This window comes from Tursiops truncatus, chromosome 11, assembly GCF_011762595.2.
Source record: "Tursiops truncatus isolate mTurTru1 chromosome 11, mTurTru1.mat.Y, whole genome shotgun sequence".
Lineage (NCBI taxonomy): Eukaryota > Metazoa > Chordata > Mammalia > Artiodactyla > Delphinidae > Tursiops > Tursiops truncatus.
In genome coordinates, this window is record NC_047044.1 from 7313302 (window position 1) to 7329098 (window position 15797).

At 52.7% G+C, this 15797-nt stretch overlaps 1 protein-coding gene across 3 annotated transcripts in view; it reads left to right on the forward strand.

Moving 5' to 3' along the window:
* The first annotated feature begins 53 nt into the window (after window positions 1–53).
* Window positions 54–15797, forward strand: part of PMM1 (phosphomannomutase 1) — a 25668-nt gene continuing 9924 nt past the window's right edge. For 2 of the 3 annotated variants that reach the window (XM_073788123.1, XM_073788122.1), the window contains exons 1-8: window positions 54–1172; window positions 5645–5746; window positions 6177–8749; window positions 10856–10973; window positions 12296–12372; window positions 12499–12590; window positions 12786–12885; window positions 15000–15075. In XM_073788123.1, the coding sequence (XP_073644224.1) occupies window positions 8423–8749; window positions 10856–10973; window positions 12296–12372; window positions 12499–12590; window positions 12786–12885; window positions 15000–15075 (790 nt within the window). In that variant the 5' untranslated portion in view covers window positions 54–1172; window positions 5645–5746; window positions 6177–8422. Of the gene's footprint in view, window positions 1173–5644; window positions 5747–5829; window positions 8750–10855; window positions 10974–12295; window positions 12373–12498; window positions 12591–12785; window positions 12886–14999; window positions 15076–15797 lie in introns of those variants that run through there. The other variant, XM_033865955.2, reaches the window with a different exon arrangement.

Sequence of the window (15797 nt, forward strand, 5' to 3'; positions counted from 1 at the left end):
CCCTCTGAGCCTAAATATGCTGAGTCTGGCTATGCCGCCTTTGCTTGGTTGTACACCTTGTGGATAATAAGTGTCAAGAGCAGAGAAGAATGTATGACTTTCACCATTGGATTATAAAGATGGGGAAAGGGCCCAGAGAGAACTCGACTTGCCCAAGGTCACCTCGTGACTGGGGGTGGAGTAAGACTCAAAAGCCTGACCTGCTGGCCCCAACCTCTGAGATCTCAGAGGACCTCTGACCTCACCAAGAAGTGTTCACTTCTGGCTTCAGTTTGGCTGTAGGCTGGGACTGTGGCCCCAGGGATCTCTCCCCACCTTGTTACTGTCACCTCACTGAACAAGTGTTGGGGTGGGTGGACAGCTCTCTGAATGTCCCCTGATAGGACCAGGCTCATCAGCTTGGCTGCTGGTGTCTGCAGGTTCAGTCAGGCCACTTTGAGTGAGCACCTTCCACTCACAATGGACGTGAGATGTGAGCAGTGGTCCCGTTTTACAGATGGGGAAACAGGTGCAGAGAAACTAAGTTATCCATGTGGCGAGTGGCTGAGCTCTTGTATCCAGGCTGTGTTCTCACCACCACCCAGCTGAGACCTCATCATTGAAGCACTGTATCTTTCCAACATGCTAGCTTAAAAATTAAACAAGAGATTCTGTCTTTCCAGAGGACACAGAGGGCGGGTGGCTTTGACTGACATATTTGCTTCCCAAGAGCTGACATTTTCAGAAGCAGGAGTCCTTTAAGAACACCTGGTCTGGGGGAGTTCCGTGGTTTGTCTAGTGGTTAGGATGTGGTGTTTTCACTGCCGTGGTCCGGGTTCAATCCCTGGTTGGGGAACTGAGATCCTGCAAGCTACGTGGCACAGACAAAAAAAAATGTGCACCTGGTCTGAGATCACACAGCCTGGGCTGAAGTCCTAACTTTGCCACATATGGGCCAGTCTGTTTATCTCCTTATCTGTAAAATGGGGGAACTGGTACCTACTTCACAGGGTGGTTTTGAAGAGAGTAAATGGAATGCATTTTGCCCAGTGCCTGGCACAGATTAAATGATCGATGAATGTCAGGCCGAGGATGGAATCCATTCAACAGCCACTGACTGAGGACTCCTGCCAGCCAGCTCTGTGCCGAGGCCCTGACCAATTCTCTGTGCTGAGGACGGTTTACAAGATAAGGTACTGCAGACTTGCACTGTTTGCATCGGGTGGGGGGAATGGCAGAAAACAGATACTTTACCCTTAGACTTTGTGACTCATGACAAGTCACTGTGGGGTTCGTTCATTCAACCCCACAAACTTCCCTGGGAGCCTACCGTGTGTCAAGCGGCACTGGGCTCTTTGCTGGGGTACAGTGGTGAGCAGGACTGATAAGGCCTCTGCCCGGGCAGGGGTTAAATTCTGGGGAAGCTGAGGGAGACTTGGGGAGACAGGGTAGACAAGTTCAGCAATCTCAGGTGGCAATTGCGCTAGGGAAGAAATAAAACCAGGTGGCAGCATAGTGTGTGGTGGGAGTCGGGGGGGACAGGGGGATGTTTTAGGAGGCTGGGGAAGCCTTGTGTGACGAGGTGATGTTTGATCTGAGACCTAAATGACAAAGCACAGATCTGAGGGAAGAGCATTCCAGGCAGAGGGAGCAGCAAGTGAAAGAACGTTGGAGGGACTGAACGGGGGCCAGAGCAGTTGGTGCGTGAGCAGAGGGGTTGGTGGGAGGTGTTGAGGTAGTTTCTGGAGGGGCCGGTGGGCCAAACAGTGCAGGGCCTTGTAGGTCAAAGAATGATGTGATTGATTTGCACTGTTGAAAACAGACTGGGGGTGGGGGGAAATGGGGTGGGCGGGTGGCAGAAAACCAGAGAGGAGGGTAGCGCAATTGTCAGGCAAGAAGTGAGGTGTATTGTGCATCTGCTCTGTGCCCAGAGCTGTGAAGAAGCTCTGGAAATTGGTTTGGTCCCTGCCCCCAGGAGCTTAGAGTGCCAGGAAAAATGGAACAGCCCTTGTGAAACATGCAAAGAGTCAAGAGCTACAGGACTGCAGAGCCACTGTCAGCCACTCACTTTTACTGCACTATTCCAGCTTCGTTTGGGATGTGCTTAGATTTCTTAATTTGTTTTTTCCAAAATGAAAACTTTGGGGTTATGTGAGTATAAAGATAATATAGATTTAGAAGATGTAAGGAATCAGTAAAATTACAAAGATGAGAGAAAAGTCACCTAAAATTCCATCATCCTAAGATATGTTAACATTTTGTGAACATCCTTGCAGATGTATCTGTGGATTCAAAGGCACACATGCTAGACATGCCTTGTTGTACCTGGCTTTGATCCCTTGACACGTAGAGATCTGTACAGCCCCAGCAAGGTGGAAGAGAACCATGGAAGAGGGGGTGGGGGGGCTGACGGGATGGACAGAGGAAGTCCTAAGGAGAAGTTATTCCAGCAAAGTTCCCCAAAGCCTGAGGGAGCTTTAGATAGGAGTAGGATGCTCATCACAGATGTGTGCTTGGAGGCGGGCCCTGCTCTGGGGTGGGATGATAGTGTAAGAGGATTCCTGCCCAGGCTGGCAGGTTGGACCATGAGACCCATGTCTCCTCACGCTCTCATGGGGACCCTGGCCTGAGAGGGCAGGCAAAGAATCTAGTAGGGGTCTGGCACATCCCTGAATGTGAGCTCTTGACCATAAAGCCTGGCTGTTTTGGAAGGGGACAGAGGTTCCGGGACTGGTCCTGGTCCACAAGTTTGCCTGGGAGCCCAGAGTCCCCTGTAGAGATCTCTCCTACCTTTTCCCCAGCTAGAGAGCCCAGCGAAGTCAAGCTGCAGTGAGGGAGATGGGCACCAGGTGGCGCTGTGGACCCAGGCGGCCCAGCCCACTGCCAAACTCGGCGGGTCTTGGGTATCCCAGGTCACGTGAGCGTGCCCTGCTCCCCACACATCTCAACTTCTCCGTGACGCCCCCTAGAGTCCACGGGGCAACAGCCAAGCTCCCTGTACTCATGGATCAAGGCTCTCCTCAAACTTGTCCCCAGACCTCTCCAACCCGCACTCCCTGCTACATATGTGGGTGCCTATCACAGCAGGCAGGCAGTTTCCACCTCCAGCCTTGGTTTACCTCACCTGTCCTCAGAGCAACCCCTTAGCGCTAAAGCAGCACCAGCGTTTCCTCAGAACCTTCCTGATCTCTCCCTAACCCAGGGTCAACCTCTCCCCGCCGGTAGGTGCCTCCCAGCACACTCTCCCCAGCTGTGGCTCTCCAAGGGCAGGCCCTGGCTCTGATTACCTGAGTGCCCGGCACAGAGCAGGCTTCTCTGAGTGAATCAATCCACCAGTTCAGTCCTGATAGGGCTGACATTTCAGGGGAGGGCAGATCATAAAAACCCTGAACTTGGACACAGACAAACCTGGATGGAGCCTCTGCCTCAGAGACCTTGATCAAAGCCATCCCTTCTCTGGGCCTGTTTCTGCATCTGGCAGTTTCTGGATCAGATAGCCTCAAAGGCCCCTTCCAGGGAGACTCCCAGCCACCGCACCCCACCCCACCAGCCTCATCCCCCAAGTGATGTTTGAAAGGTGAGGAGTGACTTGCCCAAGTTCTCACAGTCCTGGGGCTGAGTTCTGATCTGCAGAGGTCACTAACACCAAGTTTTGGGGGGCTACTGCCCCTGCCCCCCAGCCCCAGGTGGGGCAGTGCCATCCCTGTCCCCACTGTCTTTGGCTAAGGGAGCCCCAAGGGGGCCTATGACAACCCAGCAACAGCCTCCACCCCTCCACAAACACCACCTTTGAGCATGCGCCCTTCAGCGTAAGTTCAATGGACTTATTTATTGTGAAAACAATGTAAGCACTGCTGGCATTTTGAAAAATGGAGAAAAAACCAGCCCACATCCACAGTCTCTCCAACTTCCCACTGCCCCTGAACCAAGATGGAATTGAAACCAGCAACCAGCCCTGACCTGTTCTTTGCAGAGCCTCTTTAAGCACTTCTCCTTCCCTGCACCCCTCATCTTCCTGACAGCTCAGAGAGGCTGGCAGTGGTGGCCCCATTTATTAATGTGAAACAGGCTCAGAGTGGGAGGCATCTGTCCAGGGTCACCTGGCTGTGGAGGGGCAGCCCTAGGAACTGTCGGTCTGACTCTACCCCCACTATACGGAGGCTGCCCCTGGGGCTGGGACTGCCTACCCTCAGAAGGCCACACTCCAGGTAGGGAAAAAGAGGGTCAACACCTCCTATATTCATTCACTCAGCAACATGTGGACACTTGGCCTTCTACCAACAGCCAGGGTCAGGGAAAAGTGTGGGCTTTGGGGGAACAGAACTGAATGAGAATCCTGGCTCTGCTGTGACTCTGAGAGAACCACTTCACATCTCTGGTGTCAGCACCTACCTCTGGAAACTGACTGTACAGTGCAAGGGTACTCACCTCAGAGGGTTCTTAACAAAAGTAAGTGAAACGCGCCAGGGAAGAGCTACACTGCCCAAAGCAAACACAGAAGTCACTAACCTCCAAACCTCAGCCACTGTCTGGCCCAGAGGAACCAAGAGTCTTCCTTTCTGATCAGGATTCTGCCAGGCTGGGGTCTCAGGCCCCCTGCTTTCAGGCCTGGCTTCCTTTGGTGCTCTGGAAACATCCTTCTGGCCAGACCTCCCAGTCCCAGTTCCCCAGTCCTGCCCCTCCCTCTCCCTGGGGCCTCCCTGAGCACCAGCTGCCAGGCATGAGCCTTCCTCTTAAAGGGACATACTGATGGCCATAAGGGCTACCCCACCTGGTCTTCCTGAGTCTGTGCCTCAGGGCAGTTCACTCATCCCCCTCTGAGTTTCAGAGGCCTCGTCTGTGAAATGGGTTATGGTGAAAATCCAGGGTGAGACTGTGAAAGGTACTTGTAAGGAAACTAGTTCACTACAGATCTAAGGCACTGGCGTGCTACTGTCAGGGAGCTTATCTTTGGAAAGGTGGATCGAACCCTAGGAGGAAAAAACCTGCCCTGCCCTGTGGGCCCCACCCTACAGCTTCCAGATCCCAGAACCAGGGGTGGGACCCAGGTATCTGCATTTACCCAGTTCCCTAGGAATTCTTAAGCAAAGGAACAGGTATTGACTGTGAGATATCAGAGATTAATCTAGGCAGTTCCAGCACCACCAACAGGCTCTAGATGAGGTGGACCCTGGGAGGGGTCTTGGGCCCTGCCAGCACCCAGAGTCATAGAAACCAGATCTAGATGGAACAGGAGGTGCAGAAAAAAGAGTTCAGTCTTCCCTCCCATGGAGATGGTTCCATTTGCTATCTGCATCCTACAGAAAACAAAAGCTTCTTGAGGGCAGGGTTCTTGTTTTGTTCCCTACGGTGTTCCTGGGACCCAGAACACACTGTCTGGCACAACAGTCGTTTAACGACTGAACCAAACTCTGTCACAGGGCCTGGAAGGAAAGACAGATTTTTCCTTTTGCCTCTCCAGCATGGCTCCTCAACTGGACACAGTTATTCATCCTGTCCTTAAAATTTTTTCTTGATATTTTGTTCATCATCTAATTTTGATTTTTAAAAAATTACATTAAAATGCTATTTGTTGTAAATCAACTATACTTCAATACTTTTTTTTAGATGCTATTTGTTTTGGTTACTGAGCTTTCTGATTCCCTCTTAAATTTTGTGCCTGCAGAAAGTACCTCACTCAGGTGCTCCGTGCAGTGCATCCCTTTCCATTTTCTGCACCAAGTGGAGACGGTAACATCTCCTAGAGATGCTGTCAGAGTGAATGAAGGTATGTGATCAAGGGTCCAGTATGGGGGCTGGCACATAGTAAGGGATCAATAAATATAAGTTATTACTATGTCAACTAAAGAAAAACACACACACACAACCTAAAAACTGCGAGTTATGTTTTATTTGGGGAACTTACTGAGGCCTATAGATGGGGAGACAGCCTCTCAGACAGCTCTGAGGACCTGCTCCAAAGAGGTAAGGGAGGTGCCAGGATATATAGGAGTTGTTTGCTGGAAAAAAACATCAAAAGTTTATTGCTAATCACAAAAATAGACATCTCAGTTATTTTAGTGCTTTTCTATATATGGGAAGATGAAAGAGTCTGGGCTCATTGAAATCATTCCCTACATATGCATCTTTATTATCTAGGGCCAGTCTCCAAAGTACATAATGCTTCCTGTTTTCCTCCATCCCTGAATTCCTCTCAGGGCCCACCATGGTGTGAGGCGTGGGGGCATCTGCAGTGGCTGACGGCTTGATCTTACTAGAACTGAAATGGCAGTCAACACTCTTCGTTTATTGGAATGGCAGGCAAGTCACTGTCCACAGGTGGAGATTACATCCCCATTTGTATAGATAAAGAAACTGAGGCCCAGCAAAGGAAGGTGACCTGTGCAAGTCCCTTTGGTTATCAGGGACCTCACTGTGGTTCTCCTGACTTGGCCTCCAGTTATCTCCTCAGGGTACAGAAGCTACCGAGACAGAAAAACAAACAGGCCTATCAAAAGTATTGTGCACATCAGCGTCACTCATAGATGTGTGGAGTGTGTGTAGGACCAAAACTGCCAGAGTTGATCCCAGGCATCAGGGCAAAGACGGTGGATGTAGCAAAAATGCCTGCCTACCCAGGCACGCTGGCAAGCTGGAGGGCAACCCACACAAATACAGGGGGGACTGGAGGTGGGCCTTTGCCTCTGGCTTCTGGAGGAAGAAATAGAGAATCTTAGAAAAGACGAAGCTGCGGCTAATGCACTTCCAAGGGGGGAAAGGACTTTGAAATTTGCCATAATACCAGCATCCAGAGACAGTCTGCTACTTTTCCATTAGAAAAATGGGATTATGCTTTTTCCATGTTAAATTTCCTACAACACAGATTTTCAAGGCTTCACAGGAATTCATCTTACTGATGGATCGATCATAATTAATTTAACCAATCTCCAATTTTTTTTCCTTTTCTTATTTTCTAAAAGTTGAGGACTTCCCTGGTGGCGCAGTGGTTAAGAATCCACCTGCCAATGTAGGAGACACGGGTTCGAGCCCTGGTCCGGGAAGATCCCACATGCCGTGGAGCAACTAAGCCCGTGCACCACAACTACTGAGCCTGCGTTCCAGAGCCCGTGGGGCACAACTACTGAGCCCGTGAGCCACAATTACTGAAGCCCGCGCACCTAGAGCCCATGCTCCACAACACGAGAAGCCACCACAATGAGAAGCCTGCGCACTGCAATGAAGAGTAGCCCCTGCTTGCCACAACTAGAGAAAGCCTGCGCGCAGCAATGAAGACCCAACGCAGACAAATTAATTAATTTTTTAAAAAGTTGAATTGTTGGCTCAAAGGGTCTGCACATTTTTAATGCTGTTGACATGAAATAGCTGTTTAATTAGTAACAGTATCAAGTACATCTATACAAATTCTTCTTTGGAGAGGGCCTGCTATGTGGGCTTTTTTATATTAATTATTTCTTTTCATGCATAAAGCAACCCTACAAAGTAGGTGGTGTTCTTCACATTTTACAGATGGGGACACAAAGCCTCAGAGAGGTGAAGTGACTTGTCCAAAGTCACATGGTTGGTGAAGCTGGGAAGACACCTAGAACTGACTCCAAAGTCAACGTGATGGTTAAATAGTTGTGAATAGAGAGGTGTCCAGGAAGGCTTCTTTTTTTTATGCATTTATTTATTTATTTATTTTGGCTGCGTTGGGTCTTCCTTGCTGTGTGCGGGCTTTCCCTAGTTGGGCGAGCGGGGCTACTCTTCCTTGCAGTGCGCGGGCTTCTCATTGCGGTGGCTTCTCTTCTTGCAGAGCACGGGCTCTAGGCGCATGGGCTTCAGTAGTTGTGGCGCAAGGGCTCAGTATTTGTGGTGCACCGGCTTAGTTGCTCCGCGGCTTGTGGGGTCTTCCTGGACTAGGGCTCTAACCCATATCCTCTGCATTGGCAGGTGGATTCTTTTTTTTTTTTTTTTTGGCAAGAGTATTCTTAATCACTGCACCACCAGGGAAGTCCCAGGAAGGTTTCTTAAAGGAAGTAAACCGTTAGCTGCGCTTTATGTGGTGGACAGAATGACAGCGGGAGGAGTAAGGGTCGGGTCAGGCCGTTCGGCAAAGTCCAGAGCCTTGAGAAAAGGCCATCAGGAGATTTCTTAAAGCTCAAGATTTCTAGGTCAAAGGCATTAGTGGGGAGGCGTTGAGTCCTAGAGCGATTGATGGCCGCTGAGACAGCTGTGGACGCTGAGTCCCGCCCTCCCTCCGGGGACTAGGCACTGCGAGCTCGAGACCCCGCCCCAGTCCAACCACTTCTCGGTCAGCAGCAATCGGACTCATCCAGCCAAGGGCCAATTCTGGCCCCGCCCCTCCCTTCCGGGTTCTATCCCTCGCTTCCGGTCCCAGGCCCACGCCCCGCCTCCGTCTAATTTGGAACAATCCGACGGAACCTGCTGGGGTCTGCTCCTCCCTATGCCACGCCCCTTCTCCTTCTGGTGCATTCAGAATTATCCTCCCGAGTCAGCTCAGGCCCCGCCCCTGCCCCGTCCGTGCCACCCCCTGCCTCCGAGATCAAGCCCTGACCACGCCCCTTCTTCGTTTGGCGAGGTCAGGCTGGCCTGCTGGCCCCGCCCCTCCCAGGCCCCGCCCCGTCTAGACTCTTCGCAAAGCCGCCGCCTCCTTCGACTCAGCTGGGCGTCGGGAGCTGCACCCATGGCGGTCACCGCTGAGGGCGCCCGCAGGAAGGAGCGCGTCCTCTGCCTGTTTGACGTGGACGGCACCCTCACGCCGGCTCGCCAGGTAGGGCCCCGAAGTTCAGAAGCTCCCGTCGGGAGTGTCACGCGCACACCCGGAGGCCGAATGTGTGGCCTGCAGCGGCATGACCCCAGACCCCCCGGGACCGTGTGTGGGATGCGGCAACACCCGACCCCTGACACCCCCGGGCCTTCTGCTGGGAGTGATGGGAACCCGGTTCCCCACGTCAGAGCCCGCTAGCGTCCGCGCCCACGTTCTGCCCGGGAGCGAGAGGGGTGGGTCGGATTCTGGAGGGAGGAAGCTGCGAGCAGGGGCCTAGTCTCCTCCCCACCCTACCAGGCCTGGCTCCGGGGCGCCCCCGCCTCCCCAGCCGTGGCTCCCACCCCATTTCAGCCCTAGGACGCACCGGTATCGCGAAGCTGGAGTCTGAACGTAGGGTTCCATACAAGGCTCAGCGCACCCAAGCGTTAGGTCCCCATCGGTGGGGGACAAGGGGGTCTCGGAGCCATCCCACCTGACCTTTGCAAGACTGGGCCTGCGTTTAGTTTCTCAAACCCCTCCCCTACTTTCCCTCCCTTCCATCCCCATCCCCCTCCTCACCGAGGGAAGGATGGCGGGCTTCTGTACCATTTAGGCTGTTTTGGGGCTCCTTCCACCTGGAGATGGGGGCGGTGGCTAGTCTGGTCCCATGGGGATATTGTGGTACAGGGTGAGTGGGAGTGCAGTTTTCCTTCTAAAAACATCTCACTGGGTTGTTGATGCTCCAACCTCTGCTCCACACATTGTTTTTCTCCCTTTGGATCTCAGGATGAACCCCCAGACCCACCCTCACCAGCTGGGTGCATGGATAAGCAGGCCTCTTTCTTGCCCTCCAGTCTGGGTCCACCAGGACCTACTGAAGGATCTCCTAGAGCAGGGAGCCAGCAGGTCTAGGTTGCAGGGCAGGGGCTGATAGGAACCCAGGTCTTGGCCTCCCCTCCCCTATGTGAGGGCCCTGGGGGCACAGGCAGCAGTCAGGCCACCTGGCCTTCCAGCAGCTCCCAGGGTTCTCAGGGCTGGGAGGAAGACGACAGTGGAGGGAGGATAGCAGAGTCTAGGAACAGCCCCTACACCTCCCTCTGACCCTTAGCTCCCCTAACCTAATAGCCTAAACAAGGACAGAGTGTCAATGCTGTTCACCCACCTGGATCTGTCCTTAGCACTTTTTAAAAGTTAATTTTTAATTGTACACGTATTTACAAAGACATTCTCTTGTAAAGAATGGAAACATAACAGAGGAGGGTAAAGTCCCCTCTGACTAGTCAGGATCCCAGGCCCAGCCCCATCCCCAAAGTTCTAAGGTTTTTTGTGTGATTTGTTTTTAGTAAGTGGCATCATACCGTGTGTGCCTTTCTGCAACTTGCTTTTGACAGTTAACAGCATGTCTTGGGGCTGTCTCATGTTGGAAGCACAGCCCTGCTTTATTCTGTGTAGCCACAGTATAGAATTTCAGAGCAGGTGTGTGCCATGCTCCGACTGACTAGCTTATTTGCAGTTTTTCACTGTTATAAACCCTCCCAATGAACATCCATATACACCTGGGCAGTTCTGTGTGACAGGGTATTTGCATTTAAAGTTTTAATAGGTTTTGCTAAATTAACCTCCAAAGTGACTGTTCCAATTTATACTCTCACCAGCAACATATGAGAGTGCCTGTTTCCCCTATGTCCACCCTAGATGTTGTCAGCTTTGAATAGCTGAATGTTTGAAAACATGGATTATAACTCATTAGCTTACATTTCCTTGGTGGGGAATCTTTTCAAGTGATTAGTCACTAGTTAATTGTTTATTCATTTCCAAGCACTATCTCATTTAATCCTTAACAGTGATGTGGTTGCTACTCCACATGGTTGTTATTATGATTCCCATTTTATAGATGGGACAACTAAGGCAAAGAAAGGCAAAGCCATTTGCTCAGGTCATCCTGGTATTGAGGGACTTGAGCCAGAGTTTGAACCCAGGTGCATCTAATTTGGAGATGTGGGTTCTAAACCTTGACCTGCCTCAGATCTGGGTGGAACATGGGCTCCCAGGATTCTGAGCACTGAGTAACATCTAAGTGGAGATCCCAGATGTGCTGACAGAATGCTGTGCTTCCCTGCCCCCCTGCAGAAAATCGACCCTGAGGTGGCTGCCTTCCTGCAGAAGCTGCGAAGAAGGGTGCAGATCGGTGTGGTGGGCGGCTCTGACTACTCTAAGATTGCTGAGCAGCTGGGAGAGGGGGATGAAGGTAAGAGGAGCAACTAGAGCCAGTTCCACATTTGGGGTGGGGATGGAGGAAGTGGGGAGTTTGTGAGATCCCTGGAGCAATGTGCCTTCAAAGACCCAGTCCTGCTTCTGTGGGGCAAAAGAAGCAGAGTGAACAGCCAGGTGTTTCCTTCAGTGATTCAACAAACATTTGGTGAGCACCTACTATGTGCCCGGCACTGTGCTGGGCTTTGGAGAAACAGCAGGGAACAAAGCAGACAGAATCCTGACCTTACATAGTTTACGTTCTCAGTTCTCCCTGCTGAGTCTTGATTTCCTCATCTTTAAAATGGGCCTATGGGGCTTCCCTGGTGGCACAGTGGTTAAGAATCTGCCTGCCAAAGCAGGGGACACAGGTTCGAGCCCTGGTCTGGGAAGATCCCACATGCTGCGGAGCACCTAAGCCCGTGTGCCACAACTACTGAGCCTGCGCTCTAGAGCCTGCGAGACCCAACGCAGCCAAAAATAAATAAATAAATAAAATGGGCCTAATCAGTAATGGCTACCATTTGTTGAAAATGACCTTGTGTTAACTTCTTTTCATTTAATCCTCACAACCATGCTTTAGAGTGGGTATGAATACCCCATTTAACAGAGGAGGATTCTGAAGTCACCCAGGAAGTTGTGTGGACCCAGAGCCCCTTTTCTCAGCTGGGTTCCCGGTTTCAGCTTAGTTGAGGCAAATGCCTCCAGTTCCTCAAACCAGAGACTTCCTTGACTTTTCCCTTTTCCCCTTCTCCTCGTTTATTCCATCAGCAAGTCCAAAATGTCTCCCTGTGTCCGTGTCTCCATCTCCATCGCCCCACCATAGTCCAGGTGGTCACCTCCCACCTAACCCTGCAGCAGCCTCCTGGCTGTGCTCCAGCCACTTCTTGTGGCAGTCAGAGCCGAAAACTCCCCTTGCAGCCAGCCTTGATAGCACAGTGATGGAAGTTGTAAAATGAAAGGGAAGTCCCCATACAGAGGGGCTGTGAGAGCACAGAGCGGAAATGATGTCCTCTGCCGGAAAGTCCTGGAGGGCTTCCAGAGGAGGGAGCTGGATCTTGGAGAAGCAGTGAAGGGGGAGGGCACCCCAGGCAGAAGGAGCTGCATGAGCCAAGGCCCAGAGCGAAGCTCACTGGCTTGTGTGCTTGTTCGGGAAAAACCAAGCTGCAGGAGGCGAGGAGGCTGGAAAAGCAGCTTCTGGATAGAACAATTGTGCTTTGGACGCCAGACCAAGGGGTGTGGGTTTCATCTCTCTGCTTGGCTCTGTGTACCCGGTCTCACACTCTTTCTTTCCCCCCTGGCCTCTACATGGCCCTGAAGTCATTGAGAAGTTTGATTATGTGTTTGCTGAGAACGGGACGGTGCAGTATAAGCATGGACGACTGCTCTCCAAGCAGGTCAGTGCCCCCCTTCCCTGGGGCCTTAGGACCCCTTTCCACAGTGGAACATTCCCTTGGTGGCTTCTGTCCTGGGCGGGGGGGAACAGTGCCCACCACACTCAGAGCCCTGTGTCCCTTGCCCAGACAATCCAGAACCACCTGGGGGAGGAACTCCTGCAGGACTTGATCAACTTCTGCCTCCGCTACATGGCCCTGCTCAGACTGCCCAAGAAGCGGTGAGGTCCCACCCAGCCTGTGTCCTGCCCCTCCTGGGCCTGAGCGAGGAAAGGGGCAGGTCTCTCAGATGGGCCCTGACTTGCCTGTGGGTGGCTTCTTGTCCCCCCTGATGTCCAGGTGGGGCTGGATTTGAATTCAGGGCCCTTCTCCTTCTCTCTGGCTCTCCGCCCTCCCACCTGCCCCCTCCCCACCAGTGGAACCTTCATCGAGTTCCGGAACGGCATGCTGAACATCTCGCCCATTGGCCGGAGCTGCACCCTGGAGGAGCGAATCGAGTTCTCCGAACTGGACAAGGTGCCGCCAACTGTGCAACCTTAGGCTATAGGACCTCAGTCACTCAGCCTCTCTGAGCCTTTATTTTCTCACAATTGAAAAGGATTGGGGGTGGGTGGGTGTTCTGATTCAACCAGTACCCTTTTGGATACCTACCATGCGCCATGGTTGTAGGCACTTCTGCGTCTTTCCAGTACTGCTAGCTTCCCTCCCTTGGTGACCAGCACCACCAGCCACCTACTTACCTGAGCAACACCTAGGGCATCATTTCCACCTGCCCACCCCCATCAAGTCCAGAAGTAATGTCTAGGGTTTCAGCCTCCAGAGTTGGCCTCAGATCCTTTCGCTTCTGTGTGTGCCTCCACCCCCTGCCCTAAAGCCCTGCCAGTCAGTTCTCCAGCAGTGCCATTGAGAAGCTTTTGAAGCACATCTCTCTGCCCCCATCCACTCCCTGCTTACAGTCCTTCCATGGGTCAGCTTTCCAACAGGACCATGTCCCAGCTGCCTCCCGTGGTGTCCTGAGCCCCGAGGGGTCTGCCTGGCTCACGGCTCCCTCTTCAGCCTTCTCCCTGTGCCTCTGTTCTTGGAACACACCAAGGTCCCTGTCGCCTTTGGATGTGCTACCCTCGCTGAAGCTTGACTTGCATTTTGCTCATCATCCCCACCATGTACCTGCTCCCTTTCAGGGATGGAGCCAGTCCACCAAGCCTCTTCACGCCCGCCCATCTCTGTCCTTCCCGCTGACCTGCCCTTCTGCTCTCCCCCTGCTCTCTCTGCTCCGGCCATGTCCTCCTTGCTGATTCTAGAGATAGCAGACAGTTTCCTACTTCAGGGCTGTGCCTTCTCACCTCCTTCACATCCGCTCAAGTGTCACCTTCTCAGTGTCACCTTCCCCGAGCATTACACGAAACATTGCAACCCCTTGTACCTGCTGATCTTCTCCTCTATTTTATTTCTTCCCAAACAGCCATCACCCTGTAATCCACTGTATCACCTATTTTTAAATCTTGGTTATTGTCTGTCTCCCCAGCTGAAGCTGTAAGCTCCTTAAGGGCTGGGGTTTCTGTGACTGTTCACTGCTGGATCCACCGGGCCCAGCACATGCCTGACAGAAGTGCTTGAGAAATACTTTTTGAATGAATGAAACAGATGATATTATACCCATGTTATGAATGAGGAAACTGAGGCTCAGAGAGAGGAAATGGCTTGCCCAAGGTCGCTTAGTTGCAGCCCAAAGATTTGAACTTGGGCCTCCACCTGCCGCCCTCTGATGTTTCCCTGAGGCTGGGTGGGACTTGCAATGATGTCCTAGCTCATCCCCATTCTCACCCTGTGCCCCAAGGCTTCAGGTAGGCAATGCCCGCAGACATGGAGACTTTTCTTGTAGAGTGGTTAAGGTTGATCATTGGCCGAGAACCTCCTCCCACGCACATATTGAGAGGTGGCCCTTTCTCTCCAGTTTCTAATCCCAGTTCCACCTCCTACTTGCCCAGTTACCTGGAAAAGTGGCTTCACTACTATGTGCCTCTGTTTTCTCATCCGTAAAGTGGGGATAATCACAGTTCCCATCTCATGAGCTGTAATGAGACAGGACACGCCGACTCCTCCTGCAGCCCCCAGGGTCTTCTCTTGTCTTTTGGGTCTTGTTTTGCCTGATATTGGAGAGGGAGATGAACCTTCTGATCTCCTGTGTACCCTTCACCAGTGCAGATCTAATATAAATGCTTTACTCTCCTTCAGCCCTGCGGACTGGGCAGAGCTGACAGGGCTGAGTCCTGCCCTGAGGTGGACACTGTGACTTGGGACTCAGACTGTCCCATCCCTTCAGCCTTCCTCCTCGAGCCTCTGCTCCAAGGCCTCCTTCAGGACACCCCGCCCGTACCCCACTGGCAGGATCTGGCGCTGAGTTCAGTTACAGGCCTTTGGGATTCAGGCCCTGGCTCTGCCACTGAGGCTGGGTGACCTTGAACAAGGCATAGCCCCCTCTGAGCCTCAGTTTCCTCATCTGTAAAGTGGGGGGTGGGGCATGACATCCACCTGGAAGACTCAGTGAGCTCACATGCACTGTGTACCCAGCCCAGGGCCTGGCCCACAGCAGCCCTCTGAACCTCAGTCTGCTCTCTCCCCTTCCGCAGAAGGAGAAGATCCGGGAGAAGTTTGTGGAAGCCCTGAAAACAGAGTTTGCCGGCAAAGGACTGAGGTTCTCCCGAGGTACGTCAACCCCTTGGAGGGCCTGAAAGGTCTGGTACATGAGCCCACCCCAGGGCCTCACTCCCAAGGCCAGGCTGCACCCCCCAGCATCTTTAGAAACCCCTCCCAGCCCTCCGAGCACAGCAAGGGCAAGCTGAGCCAAAACAGGCAGGCACTCCAGCCCCCGAGGCTTCCCCACCTAAACCCAGGCAACCCACACCTCCCACCCAGTTGCTCAGGTCAAAAACCAAAGCGTCTCCCACCACCACCTCCCGCTACAGTCCATCCCCTACAGTGGCCAGAGGGATCGTTACGGAAAAACAGACCCTGTCATACCCCTGCTTAGAGCCCTTCAGAGGCTCCTTCTCACTCCTCATGAAACCCAGGCCCCCTCCCTGCACCCCAGGGCCCGCATGCCTGTGCTGCTGCCCTTTCCCAGCTTTCTGTGTCACTGGGACACTCCACGCCCTTTCCTGCCTTGGGGATTGTATCATTCCCTGGCAACTGCCACTCTGGCTCAGGTCTCAGCTCAATGTCACCTTCTTGGACAGCTCTCCCCTGATCACACCGTCTGGGGAGCTTCCCTCCCCCGCACCCTGCCCCCTTCATTGACTTACACGATCTGAAAGGTGGTCTGGTCACTTACCACCCATTTCTCCCACCTGGATCGTAACTCCCGTGAGGATCCTGAGTCTGTCCATGCCCTGTGCCTGGTGCTCAGTAGGCACTCTAGGGTTGTTGAA